At 36.4% G+C, this 21,845-nt stretch overlaps 1 protein-coding gene across 1 annotated transcript in view; it reads right to left on the bottom strand.

Moving 5' to 3' along the window:
* Positions 1–18,423, bottom strand: part of LOC121388364 (ribosome biogenesis protein bop1-like) — a 29,094-nt gene extending 10,671 nt beyond the window's left edge. Inside the window, exons 1-14 of the mRNA XM_041519662.1 lie at positions 18,294–18,423; positions 17,286–17,417; positions 11,243–11,446; positions 9,075–9,226; positions 7,759–7,876; positions 6,994–7,095; positions 6,261–6,386; positions 5,953–6,063; positions 5,333–5,494; positions 4,735–4,815; positions 4,094–4,163; positions 2,815–2,947; positions 1,899–2,005; positions 698–780 (exon numbers count right to left, since the gene is read on the bottom strand). Coding sequence (XP_041375596.1) covers positions 698–780; positions 1,899–2,005; positions 2,815–2,947; positions 4,094–4,163; positions 4,735–4,815; positions 5,333–5,494; positions 5,953–6,063; positions 6,261–6,386; positions 6,994–7,095; positions 7,759–7,876; positions 9,075–9,226; positions 11,243–11,446; positions 17,286–17,417; positions 18,294–18,353 — 1,641 coding nt within the window. The 5' untranslated portion in view covers positions 18,354–18,423. The remainder of the gene's footprint in view (positions 1–697; positions 781–1,898; positions 2,006–2,814; positions 2,948–4,093; positions 4,164–4,734; positions 4,816–5,332; positions 5,495–5,952; positions 6,064–6,260; positions 6,387–6,993; positions 7,096–7,758; positions 7,877–9,074; positions 9,227–11,242; positions 11,447–17,285; positions 17,418–18,293) is intronic.
* Between the last annotated feature and the right edge of the window lie 3,422 nt (positions 18,424–21,845).

The raw sequence follows: 21,845 nt of genomic DNA, 5'->3' as shown, positions 1-21,845 counted from the left end.
ACCTTCAGGTAAGCCATGAACTCGACATCTAATAACCCCGAACAAGGTCGCATCTTGAAGTAAGGGCACACGGAACACGACAACCCGGACATAAGTCGTGTGGGTCGCCGCCGGCAGTAACTTCTTACAACGTAAACATGCTCGTACAAGTCGCTGAACATTAACATCAGACATGATAACAATTTTTCAATCTGTGAAAGAGAAAGAAAAAACCAACCATGACACAAACACAAAGTCGCTCAACAAAGACGCCATTTGGCAAATGGCGTCCGACACGACAACCGGCAATATAAACAACATTTCATGTAAATAAACGCTTGGAAAGTCAAGCGAAATATGCGAAACGACACACGAAAGCTAGCGAAAACGAAGGTGAAAAACATTTCACCCAAACACGAATACAAAACCAAAGGTCGTATAAAAAAGTTGACTCCAACAGAGCCAAGCAAAAGGACGTCCAGACCCTTTAGCGAAGAGAAAAAGAAGGTAGTTACAGTCATGTGACTGGAACTAGAGAGCAGTATGCAGCAGAAGAATTTAGGCCATCCCATTGGCTGTTGGGATGTTCGGACCAGACCACTTGCCTGGGGGGTAGGTGCCCTTGTTTGAGGACAGGTAATGTGAAAATAAAAAATAAATATATATATATATTTATATAAATAAAAATTGCTAAGAAAAGAGAAAATTTTAAACATACCTTAGGATGTGAAATCTTAATTCTGAAGCCAACCTCATATTTCTCTTCAGAAAACGTCTCCCACTGTACAGGAAGTTTTTTCTCTGAAATAATGGCAAGTAAAACTTTAAATGAATTAAGAACAAATCCGACAGACATGGAAAGAATGTCTGTTTTAATGACACATTAACACATTTTAAAATATGGCTAAAGAGAGAAGAAACTTACAGCAACAAATGGCAAAATATCTTTTGTATGCCCTTTCCCACAGACAAGATACAGTACACAGCAGTTGTGAAACACTGGTTGAAGTAACAAAACACAAGTCATAGAGGGCGATTGATCCTATAACCCATCATACTGCAGGTAAGTGCCTTACCACTGAGTTACATATCTCACTCCCACTTCCTAAGGGTTTCCTATCAGAAAACATGTGTCGTACCATAGTCATAGAGGGCGATTGATCCTATAACCCATCATACTGCAGGTAAGTGCCTTACCACTGAGTTACAGATCTCACTCCCACTTCCTATGGGTTTCCTATCAGAAAACATGTGTCGTACCAGTAACAAAACACAAGTCATAGAGGGCGATTGATCCTATAACCCATCATACTGCAGGTAAGTGCCTTACCACTGAGTTACATCTCTCACTCCCACTTCCTAAAGGTTTCCTATCAGAAAACATGTGTCATACCAGTAACTGTTTATAATAACTGTCCAGCTAAATAACATACCTGAGGTTGACTCTTCAGGAGCCTCATACAACCCTATTCATCAGAAAACATGTGTCGTATGAGTAACTGTTTATAAAAACTCTCCAGCTAAATAACATACCTGAGGTGGACTCTTCAGGAGCTTCATACAACCCTATCAGAAAACATGTGTCGTACCAATAACTGTTTATAAAAACTCTCCAGCTAAATAACATACCTGAGGTTGACTCTTCAGGAGCCTCATACAATCATATCAGAAAAAGTGTTGTACTAGTAACTGTTTATAAAAACTGACCAGCTAAATAACATACCTGAGGTTGACTCTTCAGGAGCCTCAAACAACCCTATCAGAAAACATGTGTCATATCAGTAACTGTTTATAAAAACTGTCCAGCTAAATAACATACCTGACATTGACTCTTCAGGAGCCTCATACAACCCTATTCATCAGAAAACATGTGTCATATTAGTAACTGTTTATAAAAACTGACCAGCTAAATAACATACCTGAGGTTGACTCCTCAGGAGCCTCGAACGAACTGACAAGGTCATCTGTGTTTGTGATGACCAGCTTGTCTCCAAGACCAGGGTTCAATATCAACACAGAGTTATCCCTGAAAGATGGAGAAACACTTTTAATGGTTATACTTGTGGACAAAGAAATGCCGTTAGAATTAGAAATAATTATTTAAGTTAAATGGTTTGATCCAAAATAATTCTTAATACATTGCAGTAAAACCCCTTTAATCCCGACACAAAAACGAATGTAAAATGTCTTATATTTAGGGGTATTCGGTTTACAAGGGATTTTTACCGAGGCAAAATCCTTTGTTGGGACTGTGAAAAACGTCAGTTTTTGAGAGAATTCCAGTTTAATGATGGTCCTGTTTTGAGGGATGTCACTATATATATACCAAAAATATACAATAGCATTCAGTATACAAGTTATTGGAAGGAAAGAAGGAAGGAAGGAAATGATTTATTTAATGATGCACTCAACACATTTTATTTACGGTTATATGGCATCAGACATATGGTTAAGGACCACACAGATATTGAGAGAAGAAACCCGCTGTCGCCACTTCATGGGCTACTCTTTTTGATTAGCAGCAAGGGATCTTTTATATGCAACATCCCACAGACAGGATAGTACATAACATGGCCTTTGTTACACAAGTTGTGGAGCACTGGCTGCAATGAGAAATAGCCCAATGGGTCCACTGACGGGGATCGATCCTAGACCAACCGCGCATCGATTGAATGTTTTACCACTGGGCTACGTCCCGCCCCCAGAAAGAAGGAATGTTTTATATAACAATGCACTCAAAACATTTTAATTATGGTTATACGATGTTGGACAACAAGTCAGTGGAATCTAGAAATGATTGATTGGCAGTACTGAGAAATCAACTGAAAGACTCACACGACTGCTGCCAGCAGACAGACAGCAGACGAGGGATTCCACGCCAAGCTCTTCACCTTCCCATCCATGTGGATCGTCTTCAAACACCGGCCAGTCGCAACCTCCCACAGTCGAATAGTCTCATCATCAGAGCCTGTAAAACAGGGAGGAAAACCCAAACTACAAATTAAACAAATATTGAAATCAGAATCTAAGGTTGATGGGACTGTCCTGATATTTCAGGGGTGCAGAAATGGAACATATTTCACTAGCCCGCCGGACTAGAATCAACTCAAATTTACTAGCCCGCCAGAATTTCTACTAGTCCGCCAGTCCATAAAATAACAGTATATTATTAATAATATTATAATATACAGTGTCTTCACTTCAAATGATATATATAGATATATTGTGAAAAACATTATTAAGAACTCGTCTGTCAGAATTTTTACTCGCATTTAGCGAGCGGGCGAGTACTTTCTGCACCCCTGAATACACATTTATTGTTTATATCATCCATGAAATACTATAAAAATGTACATTATATATTTAGTATATTCCAATAAACTGAATTATACAACAAGTTGTTTCACTTTAAAGCCTAACTTTCTGCAATAAGTTAATCAGAATGCTAGACACACAGGATGGATGACTACATAAGATAAAATATTTCTTAATATCATATTTTTGAGAGTGTACAGAGTATAAGAAATCAATTTTTAAACTTCAGTACTGAAATAAAATTATACTAACATACACAAATTACAACTGTGAATCAGGTCTCTGAAAACTGCAAGCACAGTCAAAGACTCACACTGGAACAAATTTTGAGACAAGTAGAGTATTTCCTCAAAAATTATTAAAATGTGGCTAATTTAAGGAAAACTGTACTAGCCAAAGACTAAATGTTGTATGCATTTTGCATTAAAACTAGCAGTTGGCTATTTTGGCAATGGACAAAAAGGAAATGGATTACAGGAATTTATTTTTGCTTAATACATAAATGGGTTGCTTCAATTCTCAGAGGCCTGTGAATGCTCCTTTATATGTTTGTTTTGTTTAACGACACCACTAGAGCACACTGATTCATGGATCATCGGCTATTGGATGTCAAACATTTGGTAATTTTGACATATAGTCTTAGAGAGGAAACTCGCTACATTTTTCCATTAGTAGCTAGGGATCTTTTATATGCACCATCGCACATACAGAACAGCACATACCACAGCCTTTGATATTCCAGCCATGGTGCACTGGCTGGAATGAGAAATAGCGACACTGTAGTAAAGACACCACTCACCTGAAGCCAGCCACTGGCCACTGTGTTCCACACTGAGACACCGCACCATGTCACTGTGACCTTTATACACCTGTAACACAAATTACATTACAGATGAATTACATTATAGACGTAACCAGAATACAAAGTGAAATATCTAGAACACTTTTTGGTGTTTTCTTTTTTATAAATACTTCACCTGTCCTCAAAACAAATGCATATTCCCCCAAGGATAGTAGTCTGGTTCGATTATCCTAACAGCCAATGGGATGGCCTAAAATTATTCAACTGCATCCTCCTTCCTGTTCAAGTCACGTGACTGTAACTTCCTTCTTTTCCCTGAACCGGACTACTATTCTTAGTGGAATTTGTTTTCATGACAGGTGAAGTTAAAGGAAGAAGATGGACATGTTTTTTCTAGTTTGAGTAATGACATCTAAAGGTATTGCCAAATTACATTTTAATGTGACCTAGATTATTGATTACAGCTAAATGATATTGAACAATGTTCAGTCGCAGGAAAAAATATGGATATCTATTGTTATTATTAATATTTTTAATAAAAGTAATAAAAATGTATAGTTACTTGAAACAAGTTACTTAGTTCAATTTAAGATTCAATTTAATATTTAATTTTTAAACATAATAATAAATAAACAAACCAAAGATTCTATTGTTGGGAATGGCTGAAGATCTCTTGGCTTCGGAAGCTTTGGGATCAAATCTTCAGGGTTGACATGCATCTAATATAAAGGAAATGAACAGATAAGTCATTTGAAATCTGAGAAAAAAATTAAGAAAATTCTAACAACAAATACTAAATTGTAATTAATATCAAATGAAGTTTGTTCAACGGACTAAAGATTTAACATTAGTTCCACCTAACACAATGAACATAAAAATTAAAAGTTAGCATCTATCTAATATAAAGAAAAGTCAATAATTAAATCAAAACCAACACACAATAGAGTAATTTATGTAGAACAAACACTACTTCTAAAATCATCATCGTCTATATATCATACTGAAATTAACGATGTTTTGGGGTTTTTAACACTGTTATGACATCTTAGAAAAACTATAGATAGATCACCTGTCCTTAAGGATGCACTTGTTTGAGGACAGGTGATGTTGAAAAGAAAATACACAATCCTTGGTGTTAAGAAAAATATATTTTTTAAAAGTGGCTTGAGCATTTAAAACTGAATATTTTTCCAAAACGACCAACAAATCTATTTATATTTGTGTTGCAATAATTACCCTCATTATTCTCTGTCTAGGACACAGGTACAGGTCTAGACACCGGGCAAATCTCTCATTGACAAATTTGTCGTATGCCGGCACCAGACGGAGTGACGAGTATTTGCGAGGAATAAAGTTCATTCTTCTGTCTTCTGGGTCAATGTCCCAGTACTTATCTTCCTACAAGACAGACACAATCAGTAACCTTAACACAAACCAGGCTTCATACAGCTTTTCCAAATACAAATACCCATAAAAAACAAATTTTATTATACACATTAAATAATTGTTCAAACAAACATTATATTAAATCCATCAAAATATCCCAAAAAGCAAACATGGCATAGAAGCCTCAGAGAAATGAAAATTTGCTTAAACCATTTATATTTTAATGGCTGCTAGATTTGGTGACCACACTCAAACCAAAAACATTTACCGTTTTATATTTTTAAATGTCTTTGAACCCCCAAGCCCCCAATCTCCAAAACCAAAAATATTTACCATATTATCATTATCCTTTTTTTGGTAACTAAAATCCTGAATTTTTTTCTGGAAGTGTACTTATACTGGAAATATTCCTTTTATTTCTCCATTTTTATAAAATAATTTCTGGAATATAAATCAATACATCCACTTACTTCTTCTTCTGTTAACAAATATTCTGGTGGTGGATTGTACGACTCCTCGTGGCCAGGAAGCGGTAATTTTGGAGCTGGGATGTGCTGTCGGTATCGGCGAGTAATCTCACTCTAAAACAAAGAAAAAAAACCATACGTTTAAATATGTTTACCCAGTGCACTAACAATTCAAAGAATGTGTTAACCAATGTACAAAAATTACTCCAATATTTCAATCTCATACTTTTTGTAATCAACCAAATCCCAAGACTTTCTACGACTTTTAAAGGCATGTTCCACAACCTTTTCCACAAATCTACGATGATCACCTCATTGTCATCTTTCCACAAATCATAGTAAGTTATTTCTTCTTCTTTGTCTTCTTGTTCTCCTTCCTTCTTTTCTTTAGGAGGCTTCATCCATCCCATCTTTATAGCATGAACCATCTGACCCACCTACAACAAACCATTCAATGTTTTTATTATTTCACAGACTAGCCAGTATATAACAGCCAACATGCTCTAAATTAAACTTCATGTTTAAAACATATTTCTATAACTGCCTAGTCCTGGTATATTTTTGTTTGCATATACACAATGTATGTTACAGTGAGATTGTAAAATTAGTGATTTCAGAAACTTTGCAGGCGCAGATGCAGGAATTCTGATTGGTCCAAATGTGATGACTGAGCTCTCCTTTTGCACAGAACAGTTAATATAATCATGTTTCCCCTTAAAGATTATGATTGGACCTCCCTCTGGATCCACTACTGCTTTATGTAATCAATATATTTAACTTCATAGCTTCACAAAACCCTTTAAAATTTTTAGGAATTACAGGAAATCCCTGTTTTAAAAAATACTGCCAGGAATTTAACAAAATTATTAAAATGTCATTTCAAAATGTAAGATAAAATCAAGCTTGTTACCTCTTAAACAGAAAACAGTTCTGCCTACATTCTGCACATACATTCAACAATTTGAATACCAAAAAACATACAAGTTTATCCTGAACTTATGGACACAACCAGACTATTGTATTACAGTCAACTGCTAGTTTTACCTTCAACCTTTCCCATTTTGAAGGAATGAAACTCCTTTTGTCAGCAGGTCGATTGGTAACAGGATGCAGCATTGTATCATATGAGAAAAAATCAATCCAGGGCTGAAAAAATTAAATAAATTAATTTAATTAAAATGAATTTGATTTCAAAACAAGAAATATTGCAACTTTAAATTTTGGTAACAGAAATATCATCTGCTTTTTTACAGGATACAAATAAACAAATCAATATATTATAGATTCAATCAGTTTAACAATAATGGTAAAAACATTGGTAACATTTGTTTTATTTATTAATTTAATACAACTGAACTGTTTGAACTAGTGAAGTACAAAATTACAACTTTAAATCAATGATATGACAAATGCATCAACAAGGAAAGGAAAGTTTTATTTAACAACGCACTCAACACATTTTATTTATGGTTATATAGCATCGGACATATGGTTAAGGATCACACAGATATTGAGAGAGGAAACCCACTGTCGCCACTTCATGGGCTACTCTTTTTGATTAGCAGCAAGGGATCTTTTATATGCACCATTCCACAGACAGGGTAGTACATACCATGGCCTATGATATGCCAGTCGTGGTGCACTGGCTGGAATGAGAAATAGTCCAATGGGCCCACCAACGGGGATCGATCCCAGACTGGCCGCGCATCAAGCGAGCTCTTTACCGCTGAGCTACATCCCGCCCACTCATAAACAAATTCTGTATCGAAACCCCCTCACAAAAACAAACGGTTTTCACAATGTTCTTACCTCATACATGCTTTGAGAACCAGCTGGACTTTTCCCCTTCTGCACGTTCTGTATCATCTTCACATCGGAGGCACTAAGCAGAACCTTTTGTCCCGTCATCTTGTTGGTGACCGTTCGCCTGTCAACATATACATTTTAAACATGGTTCATCCATATCTGTCATTTCTTTAAAGTAAGAAAAATAATATATATGTTTATTGACACCTCAGCACATTTCAAACTACAGCTAACATATGGTTATTTTGACAGGTTGTTGACAGATAAAACCACCTGCCACCATACTTGCTACTAACTCCTACAAAAAGAACAGCAAGGGATCTTTTCATGCAAGAATAATTGGATACAAGCACAAAATCAAATTACAGAGAATGGATATTAATATTAATTTGAAAAGGAAATACAAAATGAAACAAGATAAATCTTTAATATTGTAATGTGTGTTGTCAAAAGAAAAATAATAATTAATTAGGATTGTCTATTAATTTGTGATCAAAATTAAAAATTTAAATAATTACCAATAATTAGAATAATCTACTAAAGTCCAAACCAAATTGTTAACAACTATGATAAATGACTCTATTTCCTTTAATTACAGTTAAAATTCCCCCAAATTTTGTCCAGACAAAAATCGGGGGATAAAACATTACAGTGACACAGATTCCATATGCAAGACTGTAAGGATGTCATCGATATTCACTGCGCTGAGATCGCATAGGGCAAAATACATGCAGTTTTCTATCTGCCATTTTACTTTTTTTATGGAATACTCTTCAATAGAGATGGAAGCCTCCAAAATAAGTGGCGTAATTAATATCGTGTTTGCTTTTATATCACAACACGTTATGACATTGTTAGGTCACATCATATCCTTTCACCCCTCTTGGAGAGTATTCCATAAAAAGGCAACATGACAGTCTGCACAAAATTACATGTTTTTGCCCTTAGGCAATCTCAGCGAAAGTTGATATAGGTGGCATAGTTATCATCTAGTATGTGGAATCTGTGTCATTGTAATGGGTTTTTTCAAGATTTCTGTTTGGACAAAATGTGTGGGAAATCTAATGAAAAATAAAGGTAAGAGAGCAATTTATTGCAGTTATTAACAATTTGGTTAAGACTTTAGTGTGTTGTCAAAATTAAAATTTAAACAGATAATTGATTAAATGTTAATTGTCAACAATTAGGATCATGTACTAATGTGTCGTCAAAATTAAAATTTAAAATAATTGATTAAATGTTAATTGTCAACAATTAGGATCATGTACTAATGTGTCGTCAAAATTAAAATTTAAAATAATTGATTAAATGTTAATTACCAATAATTAGGATCGTCCACTTTATTGAGGAATTCATCCAACTCGTCTCCTTGCGCTGGCTTGATAAGCTTTCTGCCTTCAACATCATAACCAATATGGGCGAACTCACGATACCACTCAAGTGGAATATTGCCAACCGTATTTCTAACATCCTAAAAAGAACACAGAATTATCCATAATTTAATAGTCAAAACATTAATTTAGTGCAGATTAGATTTTAATATCAAAAAATAAAAACAGAAAAGAAACATATAAAACTGTATTAGGATCCAAATTAATAACCTTCATTTATTAATCTGACAGAGTAGAGCAAAAATGTGGTAAAAACATTGCAAAAAAACATTGTATTATAGTCTGACCTACATTATCAGGCCATTTCTTGATATGTAAATCTGATAATAACAGATAATTGGCTGTACAATACGCAATCAGGTGTTGTACCTTTTTCATTACAAAATGTATAATTACAAATTTTCTGATGTTATACAATTTACTTGGATGATGCCATTAAAAAATATCAATATTATCCTTCAATGAAGTGGGGAAAATTACCTCATTATAAAAAACATTGAAAGAAATTGATTGATGTCTGTTTTGAAATGTACGAGTATGATTGTAAGAACTGTTGTAAACTTTTGTGTGAATTTGTCAGTGTATAAAAGTCACAAATGTAGTATAAAATCGCTTTGCTATGCCAGGCATCAGGATAATTGGAACCCATCAGAAAGAGTTTTTTTGGTAATCATGATAAAGGTGCTTTATGTTCGATGATAATGGGTAACGGACGTTTTGGTTCAGTGATTTTGCTGACATCATATTGACAACCTAACACAAAAAATAGTTTCAGTGAAATGTCAGGTCAGGTCATAGGGTTTTACGTACACATTCAGAACAAGCTGTTGTAGGGCACACCTGTCATGGGCATAACAGGAAAGGTGGGGGGGGGGGGGAGGAGGGACCGCCTGCACTGACAGGTGCAAGGGAGCACCAGCAGCCCAACCAAGTCGGTAGCAATTTGGGTGTGTGTGTGTGTGTGTGTGTGGTGGTGCTATGGAATTTGAATGGAGCAATTATATGCCAAAGAGAAAAGGTGCGCAATTTTGAATGAGGAAATTTGGTGCACTTTTGAACGGTTGGTCAAAAAGTAATTGGCAGAGCTAATATAGGTTTTGACATTAGTGAATCGAGAGTAGCTCGTTAATTAGACCTCTAAGATGCTGTGGCGTCTCCCTAGGTTGCCCATAGGGCCCTTTAGAAAGGGCCTGACCTCTTCTGGTCGTGGCATGACAACCCAGGGAAGACTCGTGCAATTGTGTTGACACCGGTAGGCAAGGCTTCTTGTTCCGGGGGATTTTGTCCAGGTGTTGTTGTTGGGGTGATCCATGGCGTCCTCCTCGTCAATATCACCACTTACCAAGTTAGACTACCAGCAGCAAGTATTTGGGGTTTGGGTAGGGGAGGCTGGTATTCTTTTGTTTAGCTTCCCCTGGGTGCAGTGCAATTGTGTACTCTGAACCGGTATTCTTTTGTTCGGTTCCTTATTAGAGTACAGCACATTAAATGGGGGCGGGGGCATTGGTATCATTAGTCAATGCACCCTGTGTACTGATGTGGTGTGTGTGCTGTCTGTTTGTGAATCCTAGTTTCGTGTTAAGGTTGTACTTATTGTCCTAAGTCCCTATTCTAGTAAATCTCAACGGACCACCCCTCCCCCTCTGTTTTTGTATAGCACTGAATACAATGACAGAAGGGGAGTTATACTAGCCTAGCTATCTAATTTGAAGGGTTTTACCCTTATAGTGTAGGTATTGGTTAAAAGCCTATTGCTTGGCATACTTAATTTTATTACCAATGAATAAAACAGTGAAATGTGGTGGCCTGTATGCTTTTATACCATTTGTGACAAATATATATATTAATATGTTCTCAAAACAATGACACACAAGTTTTAATAACAATTTTAAACAATTTCAAACAGGGAACATTTATTTTCAAAATCTTGATTAGTGATATTTGCTTGTCAATTGAAAATTGATTAGCAACTCCTGTTTAATGTTTTAAAATTGTGTAGCGATCTCTAAAACTTGCGTAGTGAATCGTCGCACGATACTGAACAAAATTTTCCCTTTAAAACAACTGATTCCGATCGAGAAAAGACCTTGATTTACCTCCTCATCAGAAGAATCATGTTCATATTCGTCAGGCTTTTCCTCACTTGTCTGTCCTTCATTCGTATTGGCCTCAGTTTTCAAACCTTTCTTCTGCTTGGCTGATCCTGTCTTGCTGTCCGTCTGCTTCAGTGAGTAGGTTGCTGTATCAGATTCACTAGACTCATTACCACTCGAATCAGAATCAGATGGCATTTTAGAATCCTGGATAAAAGAAAAACATAAAAATTCTAGAATTTGCTTAGGTATATCATAAAATAGTGTCTTAAAAATAAAATGTTTGCAGAATATGTTTAACTATATATCTTTAATAAAAAAATTAATTAAGACATTTTGGTGTCATTAGTGGGTTTTTTACTGTTTGAAAAAAACGAATTCCTTAGAAATCTAGGCAAACATAAAGTTCTTTTATTATTAACTTTAATTTAAAAAGAATTCAAATACTGAATTTATTTTTGAGTCAACAGTTAGCTCAGTAGGTGCTGTAGATCTGATGCAAAGGGGTACAGAATGTAGCCCAATGGTAAAGCATTTGCTTGACGTGTACAGTCTTGGCTATTTTTCGTTCCAGCCAGTGCACCTCGATTGGTATGTGCATGTTATGTGCTATCCTGTCTGTGGGATGGTGTAAATAAAAGATCTCTTGCTACTAATGGAAAAAATGTAGCAGGTTTCCTCTCTTCTAAGACTATATGTTAAAATTACCAAATGTTTGACATCCAATAGCTGATGCTTGATGATCCATGTACTCCAGTGATGCTGCTAAACAAAATAAACTTTAACTCTGATGCAAGGAACAAAAACAAATACTATTGTGTCCATCATTAGTTTGATGCCAGCAAATGTAACATACACACCTGTATATATTATAGCAGTGACAGATATAAACTTTAACTCTGATGCAAGGAACAAAAACAAATACTATTGTTTCCATCGTTAGTTTGATGCCAGCAAATTTAACATACACACCTGTATATATACTACTCAAAAGAATTTAAGGGTCAAAAATTTAAAACCAAATAAGTTTCAGAGTGTATTAGATTGATGATGTAAACTACACCAAAAATTTAATTTATTGTTCCATATTTACAAAAACCCACAAATAAACGACACTGTATACAAGAAAGTCACATGACATTCTGTCAAAGTTGAAGGTTGTCAAACATGGATTTTACACATTAGAACATTCGTTTAATAGTGTGTAAATACACTCGACACATCGTTGCCTCATGCTGTTGATCAGACGTCTGAAGAACTCTTGGGGAATGGCCTGCCACTCTGCCATAAGAAGTTGACCCAGATCATGAAGGTTGGCCGGAGGGGCATGGTTATCCCGAACTCTCCTGCCTAATTCATCCCAGGCGTTCTCTATTGGGGCCAAGTCAGGCAAATATGCTGGCCAATCCATCCTGGCGATACCTTGTTGTCTGAGAAAGTCCGTTACCACCCTGGCGCGGTGTGGTCTGGCATTGTCATCCTGCAGAACTGCCCCGCCGCCAATCTGCTGAAGGCCTGGGAGAACCAACGGCCGGATAATCTCATTCAGATAGCGGATTCCATTCAGATTGCCATCCACCACATAGAGGGGGGTCCTGTGGTGGATAGAGATGCCGCCCCACACCATGACGCTGCCACCACCGAACCGGTGACGTTGTCTAACGTTAACGTCAGCGAAGCGCTCCCCAGGACGTCTGTAGACACGAACCCGACCGTCGTTGAACTGGAGACTAAACCTGGACTCATCAGTGAACATCACTCGACCCCACTGAACACGTTGCCACCGCAGATGAAGCGTGCACCAGTGACGTCTGGCCGTTCTGTGACGTGGTAGGAGTGGTCGAACAGCCTGGCGACGGCAGCGTAGATTATTGGCTCTCAGACGATTGTGTATGGTTTGATCAGACACTCGAGTTCCAGTCGCAGTCCGCAGATTGTCACGTAATCGGCGTGCAGTGGTTGTGCGTTGACATAGAGCCATATTGGTGATGTAGCGGTCCTCTCTATTTGTAGTGCTTCGGGGTCTTCCCGAAAGTGGACGATTTCGAACAGAATTCGTTGCTTGGTACCGTTGCCACAGTCGGCCAACGACACTCTGACTGACACCAAGTCTCAGAGCAACATTTCTTTGCGTATTGCCATCCTGAAGCCAAGCAATAGCCCTTCCTCGATCTTCGATAGTCAGTTTACGTCGTACCATTGTCGAATTTGGAGTGTGCACCGTACACGAACGCAAGCTCCAATTATACGGAAATTCAGCATTGGGAACATGGAATACACATGCAAAGCGTGCAAATGAAGCGTTGTGAAAAAGCAAGTTATGGGCACTTAGCAGACCTTTCGCTTTCGCCCTAATTTACGTGCAAATGTAAGCATGTTTTCGCCATTAGAACTAGTTGACAGTGTCAATGACAGTGGATTTTAATTATTTATGGGTTGCTTAGACCCACTTCTGTCAAAATGGAACAATACCATGCGTGACATTATGGTCTAGCTAATATAATTGACATTCAGAAAATAATGTCGAAAATATCGTCTGACCCTTAAATTCTTTTGAGTAGTATATTATAGCAGTGACAGATATAAACTTTAACTCTGATGCAAGGAACAAAAACAAATACTATTGTTTCCATCATTAGTTTGAATCCAGCAAATGTAACATACACATCTGTATATATTATAGCAGTGACAGATATAAACTTTTTTTTTAAATGAAGAAAATAAATAAAATCATCCAAATTCCTCTTTCTCAAGCTTAAATAATGCAATTACAAACTTTTCACTGCTTTATGATTTACTATATTTTGACTGAATGACATCACTAAAATCTCACCTTTTGTTATGATAAACCTCAATATATTATCTCATTACGTAAAATGGGAAGCTATTATGTAAATGAATGAATGAATTAATTAATCAGGGGTGCACAAAAGTGAAATTGTGATAGTTGCCCGGTGGGCAACCAGTAGCTGAAGTTTGGTTGCCCAACATCATCTCTTGGTTGCCCACATAGTATTTCATAAAAAGTTTTATGAATATAATTTTGAACTGTCTTTAAAATGAAACTGAAATTTAAAATGTTTTTATTATTATCATTACTTATCAGTTTAGTTTTATTTCTTTTTTGACATTATTTATCTACAGCTCATCTTCACTTAGGCTGAACAAAAAGTTTGTTTTGTTTAACGACACCACTGGAGCACATTGATTAATTAATGATCGGCTATTGGATGTCAAACATTTGGTAATTCAGAGGAAACTCGCTACATTTTTCCTAATGCAGCAAGGGATCTTTTATATGCACTTTCCCACAGACAGGAAGGCACATACCACAGCCGTTGACCGGTTATTGTGCACTGGTTGGAACAAGAAAAAACCTGAATGGATCCACAGAGGCGGTTCGATCTCGCTTGGGCTGTCACAGTCATAATACTTTAATGAACTCAGGGCTCATCCAGGATTAAAAATACCTGTAGCCAAAAAAATTGCCAAATGGGATTTTTATTTGCCATAATGAAAAAGTTTTAGCCAAAACTGTTTTGTGTAGTACTGTATAGAATATTTATATATGAATATGAAAATGCATCTTTTTCAGCTAATTATGTACAAACTGGAATACATCTGAATAACAAAACTATCCCCTGATCAAAATCAAAAGACAGCAATGGGGGTAGGGGCAGTTTATATATTACTTTGATTGTTCAGTGGGTGAGGGGAGATATGCAGAGTTGGAAGCCAATGCCCTTTGCAAAATCAATCCAAATTCTAAGGCCTATGGCATTAATAAAAATCTGAGAGCCAATACTCTTCTTTTTTTAAACAGTGCTCATTATTTCTGTAAAATAGCAATCTTTATTTTGGTTTGAACTGCTTTTAATTGTATTTTAAAGTAACCCATCTATTCCACACCCCAACAATTTCGTAATTTGCGCCATTTTGTTGATTTCCGCATTGTGTTAAATGCTTGTTGTTGATTTCAGCTTGTAAAATACGTAGCCTAAGAATGCTGACTTCACGTTATGACAATTATTATCCATTTACGTCAAAAGGTTTCGATTAAAAAGATTATGAATTCAAATTTTACGGTCTTTTTAAAATCTAGCAACTTTTGAGATGTCAGCTCACAGTCAATAAATTTATATAATATTTTATCTAACAAATATGATTATTTTTAACTAATTGTATTCAGTGTACGTTTAACCTCAATTTGTATAAATACTGCAAGTTCCTTTCCTGCGATCTCGAAATGCACGAGTGCGAAATTAACAAAGACAACGGAAATAAACAAACACCATTGATGTGAACAACTATTTGGTGGTGGGGTTTTTTCTCACAAATTTACATCAAGATTTACTTGTGTGTAATCGTGTTGTTTAATGTCTGCAACAATGTCTTGTGACACGTGCAACAGTCTGGGCTGACTGTCAAGCGTGACCTATATGCACACTGAGAACAGCCAACAAACGTTTTCCAAACGTTCGCGAACTATGTGATTGGTTCCCGATGTGGACATTGGGTTTAACGTGAAGTGCATAAACCAGTTTAGCGAATGTTTTTGTTTTGCTCAGTCTAGCTGAACTCGGCCCTAGCCTACTTGTCTTTGGCCCTGAACTAGCATGTGTAATGAAACTGACACGCAATTTCGGTCTGTTTTTATTACTTTGGCTCAAAGACTTTACAGTTAAAATAACACGCTACAGATTTTTCAGACTTTTCTTGCATACATGTTGCCGTTAAAATTAATAACTGTGATTATTAAAATAAGCAAACATTGTTATGCTGAATTCTTGATGACTCCTCTTCTCGTTACCAGTCGCGAGATCCCTGTTAATATTTGGTATTATTATTATATGTTAGGTGTCGGATAGATTATGTAACCGATTGTTCACATCGGAAGATAGAAAATGGCTTAGCCAAATTTTTAGCTCAGAACTGGATGGTTGTTGGTGTAGTTTGTGGCCTTTCACATGTCTTGTGCCCTTTGCTAATAGCCACCATTCTGAAACGTATCTGTCTGCATTGAACTTGTCAAAATCATGCACGGTGGACGCTGAGTGGATGGCAGCGTTAGGGTGGATATTTATATCGCCTGTCAGTCAAGTTATCAGTTTCGATACTTTTGAATTGCCCGTAACTGTCCGAGTGTCGTGAAGTTTTGTTTTTCATTTTACTTGTTTTATGATTTTCTTGGTTGCCTGTCGGGCAAGTGTTTGACAAAGAATGGTTGCCCGCAAGATATTTTGGTTGTCCCGGGCGCGTGGACAACCGATTTGTGCACCCCTGATTAATGTTTAACGACACCCCAGCACGAAAAATACATTGGCTATTTGGTGTCAAACTATGGTAATGCAATTTGCAAACAAATAAGATGATGATCAACATCAATATAAAAATTCAAGATTTAATAAAAACAGTGGTGTAAAGAACTGTGCAAAAATACACAAATCACAGATAGATACTGACTTTTACTCAAAATTTCAATTTGTGCTGTATTGGCCATTCTCAAAGAGAATGTTACACCCCTGCACCATGGTGAGGTTACAGCACGCGCAGGGGCTTATGTAAATGAAGTCAAGGAAAGGTGTTATTTCTTTTCAATATAGCGATAATAACTTAAATACAAACATCAGTAAAAAAAATCCACAAACATTTTCCATTGTTACTCATTTCATTTCAGCTTATTTTTTTAGCTTATATCCAATTACGGTTCAAGCACACTGTCCTGGACACACACCTCAGCTATCTGCGCTGTCTGTCCATGACAGTATTGTTATTCTACTATGTTCTAGCATTTACCGAATCAAAATAGATAACTCCTGTGAATGTTGACAGCAGTTTTAACGAAAACCGGTCACATTTTGACTATGTCGCAGAGAATATGTTTTTACATTAGAATTGCGCATCTTGACAACAGAAAAAGTTAGTGCACAGAGAGCATCTAAAGTACTTTGAAATTTCCAAATGCCACAAGGAGGAACGTGCACTCAAATTTTAGGCCTAACCATTCTCAAATTGGTCGTGGCAAACCTGAATATTATTGTCTTACCGAATCTTCATCATCGCTAGTGTCGGGCTCCTCCTCCAGACCAGAATATTCACTCTCGGACGAGTCACTAGAGTCAGATTCCTCCTCATCGTCAGATTCTGAATTGGGAACTTTCTCAGCAAATAAATTATCCTGAAAAACACCCACAAAAAAGTTTACTGAACATATTCATAGCCACAATCTCATCAAAATAAAAATAAAGTTTGTTTTATTTAACGACGCCGCTAGAGCACATTGATTTTTTATCTTATCATCGGCTATTGGACGTCAAACATATGGTCATTCTGACACTGTTTTTAGTGGAAACCCGCTGTCGCCACATAGGCTACTCTTTTTACGACAGGCAGCAAGGGATCTTTTATTTGCGCTTCCCACAGGCAGGATAGCACAAACCAAGGCCTTTGTTGAACCAGTTATGGATCACTGGTCGGTGCAAGTGGTTTACACCTACCCATTGAGCCTTGCGGAGCACTCACTCAGGGTTTGGAGTCAGTATCTCGATTAAAAATCCCATGCCTCGACTGGGATCCGAACCCAGTACCTACCAGCCTGTAGACCGATGGCCTGCCACGACGCCACCGAGGCCGGTCAATCTCATCAAGTTACATGTATAATGTATAGTGACTTCAACCAACAGTAAATGAGATTACTGGCTATCTTGTCAGTGACCAAATCGCCCTGTGCCTGTAGCGAGATTGCCTGGCTCTGAGGCACCCACCATAACAGGGCACTAGACCATATTATATGCTAAATGATCTGCCACTATTAGACTCATATTTTTTTTTACTGATAACAAGAATACGAGATACAATGTTTCGTTCATTTAAAAAAAAAAAAATATATATATATATATAATAATTTAATAAAATGTTCTTCCGATTATAGGTTCATAGTGAAAATACACCATTGAATGATTATAATATACCAATTGTCGTATACATATTTGTGTGAACAACAAAATGTGATTGTAAGGTTTCGTTTATGTAGAAATAATAATAACACACTAACAGCATCAGCATGAGATGTAAACTGTTTGTCAGTAAGAGATTTTCTTTTCACAGCAGACATTTTCGACCATTTACCATGTGCACACGTGAATGTCAACAATACACTCGATAAATATATAAATCCACTTGTATTAAACTACAAATATACCCGATAATATATCACTGTTATTATAACTCTATTAGTCGCGAGCTAATGTATCTTGTTTATGGGTATTTTAAAAAATTAAAAAATAAATAAATAAAATAACGAAAGGTATAAAAGATGTTATCGATTGGTTAATCTGTAATTTAATCTTTCTTTGGTACATCCCGCTTTTTAGTTTATACGAGCCGTAAGATAAATCTTCTTCTTTTCGTTTCCTTCTTTGGAAAATTTAGGAACAACTATTTTTTTCCTTTACACATTTATTAAACTACTTTATCAGTAATGACTGGAAGAAGTAGGCTAGCTTTAGTTCTTATACACATAACTGCATAAGTTCGGGTGTTTCATTCTAATATGTGACAGTTTCAAGATGGTGTAATGACTTAAATTTTGATCGAATAGTATCATTTCCCCATAATGTTCAAGCACGTTATCATGGACACACACCTCAACCATCTTACCTTTTAAGACTGTACATTTTCGCATTTCAAGACTTGGTAGTTATCTAAATATGCATACAGTTTTTTATATTTGACGCCATAGTAAATAGAAAGTTCAGTGACTAAATCATGACAAGGATACATGTTGTAAACGTAATGCTACAAGTAAAATATCCTGACACCCTTATCTAAAAGTAGTTCAGTGTATGTTTCGGATCTATAGGCGTGTTGGGTTTCTTCTTGTAGCGCCTGTGCTAGTCACCATCATGTAAGTTTATTCTCACAAGTGAACTCCGAAATGATCTGGGGCGGGACGTAGCTCGGTGGTACAGCGCTCGCCAGATCTAGGATTGATTCCCGTTGGTGGGCCCATTGGGCTATTTTTCGTTCCGGCCAGTGCTCCTCAAATGGTGTAACAAAGGCCGTGGTATGTACTATCCTGTCTGTGGGATGGTGCATATTATAAAAGATCCCTTACTGATAATCTGAAAGAGTAGCCCATGGAGTAGAGACAGCGGGTTTCCTCTCTCAACATCTGTGTGGTCCTTAACCATGTCTGACGCCATATAACCGTAAATAAAATGTGTTGAGTGCGTCGTTAAATAAAACATTTCCTTCCTTCCGAAATGATCTAACCCAATGCAACGGTCTGTACGTGGCATCAGACGTAGGAAACAGTATTTAAAACAGTACTTAACGACCCTTATTTATTTTGGTCAAACAGGATACTTAAACTAATTATTGGTTAATACATGTATAATAATAAACACGTTTACACGCTGCACCTGCACAAGCAAGATCACGGTTTTGCATAATAAATATAATTTTTTTATGCATAAACATCATTTAAATGTGTTACTATGTAAAGTAAAATATTCATATAGTTTAGGGGTTATTATCAGATAAAGTCCCAAATTCAAGTTTGTATTTTCAAAAATAACAAGTCACTATTTTTGTTTAAATTACTGAATTACTTTATAGAATAAACACCAGGGGATCATATTTCAGTGTTAGCAGCGCACTTTTAATCCAGAAAAATAATAAATGACCATATCGAAACTAGGTCAAACGCTTATTTTGTCAGTATCATATAAATTATAAATTAATCACAAATTAATAACAAAACATACATCATCAACACTTTTTATCCCTAACTAAATTTGAAAGGTTTTCTACAAGCTGAGTTTCTTATTTGTTTTTCTAATGACTTTAAATAATAAATAACTAATTTAAAGTGACACGTTTTAAAAAACAACGTGCAAAATGAATACTTTTAAAAGGAAAATCTTGAGGTAGTTTCGATGCAGTAGAACATTTTTACCGTTTATTAAAGTATTTCGTTTGAAATGAGATGTTGCATCCATACTTTATTAACACATGAATAATTTAATTTTATGTTATGGTACTGACTTCCACGTTACGGTACTGACCTCCGTTACGGTACTGACAAACATCACTATTGAAATGTTGTCTTTCTTAAAGGAAAAAAGAATAAATTTGGAAAATGAAATAGCAATATTATGCAAACTAATTCCTAAATCAAACAACAGTAAAATAAGTTTAAAAACAAAATTATTAGGCAGTTCCATTCGTTTAAAATTTATTCTTAACACTCTTCCGGGTTCCCCCATCCGCTGTAAACATGCCTACTTGTGCAATGCATGTTCGCAAAAAATATTTACCTCACATATGCATGTGTATCTACAGTTAACTAGGTATGGGACATAGTCCAGTGGTAAAGCGCTCGCCTCACGCGCGATCGGCCTAGGATCGATTCCCTTCGGTGTGCCCATTATGCTATTTCTCGTTCTAGCCAGTGTTTCACAACTGTGTGGTCCGTAACCATGTCTGACGCCACATAACCGTATTTAAATTATGTTACGTGTGTCGTCATTAAATAAAACATTCCACCCCTCCTTCAAAGTTAACTAAGTTAATGTAGATTTACTTGTAGTTTACTTTTGTGATTCATAACTACCAAATACAAAGGAGAGTGCAGAGGCCTATTTCACTGCCCAGTTGATGTCAAAGAAGTAATGCACTTAAATTAATGGAGTTATTGCGTGTTGGCCACCAAAAAAAAGAAAAAAAAAGAAGAAGAAAGAAACAAAAAAGAAAAAGAAAATAGATTAGGTCTATCACCAATTTCATACATTTTACTATCCAGAACTGACACCTCGTCAGCATCAACAATCTGCCTGAATGTATCATAATATGTTAAGATGAGTTCCCATTAAAACCACTTCTAAAACGTCCCCAAACTGTTTCATGAAAAATGTTTTAATCAATATCCACTAGTTAGCGGTTCCCACAAGCCTTTTTATATCGTTTTGAAAGCGTTTTAACGTTCACACTCAATACGTTGTTAGTATTACGTCATATTTTATTCCATGATGCAAAGGTCTTAGTTAAAAGACACAAAAAAGTATTTACATTTAATACCTAAACTGTTCCAGCCTAACCGTTTTAGCTGAAACGATGTGAAAATTGTTCAAACGCGTTTCGGTTGAAACGTTTTCACAACGTTATAACAGCACTGTATAGGAACGACAAAACATTTTTGTCGTTAAAAATGTCCAAAACGGTTCTGAAACGTTTTAAGACGCTGATGGGAACACCGCTTCAAAATGCCGACCGATAAGCACAACTTCAAATGCGTGTTCTGGTTTCATACCACGGCACTATTGGGGACCATATACAACGTACGCATGTGTCGGCAGAGTGCCATCAGTTTCGTAGATTAGCCGAATTCACCGTACAAGATGTCAGAAGTGAAGGCAAACAATTTAGGTACACTTCGGTAGATAATCAGAGGTAAACGAACTTCACTCTTTTTTCCCCACCATCTCTGTATTTATTACAGTATGTCACGCATAACGAAGTCCATGTACCTTTGTAAAACTACTCTATTTTCCCGCCTCACTCTCTCTTTATCTCGAATTCATTGCTTGTCACAAGAAAGTTGATC

This window comes from Gigantopelta aegis, chromosome 14, assembly GCF_016097555.1.
Source record: "Gigantopelta aegis isolate Gae_Host chromosome 14, Gae_host_genome, whole genome shotgun sequence".
NCBI classification, from domain to species: domain Eukaryota; kingdom Metazoa; phylum Mollusca; class Gastropoda; order Neomphalida; family Peltospiridae; genus Gigantopelta; species Gigantopelta aegis.
Note: the sequence above shows the minus strand (reverse complement) of the source record. Positions and strands in the feature narration are given on the sequence as shown.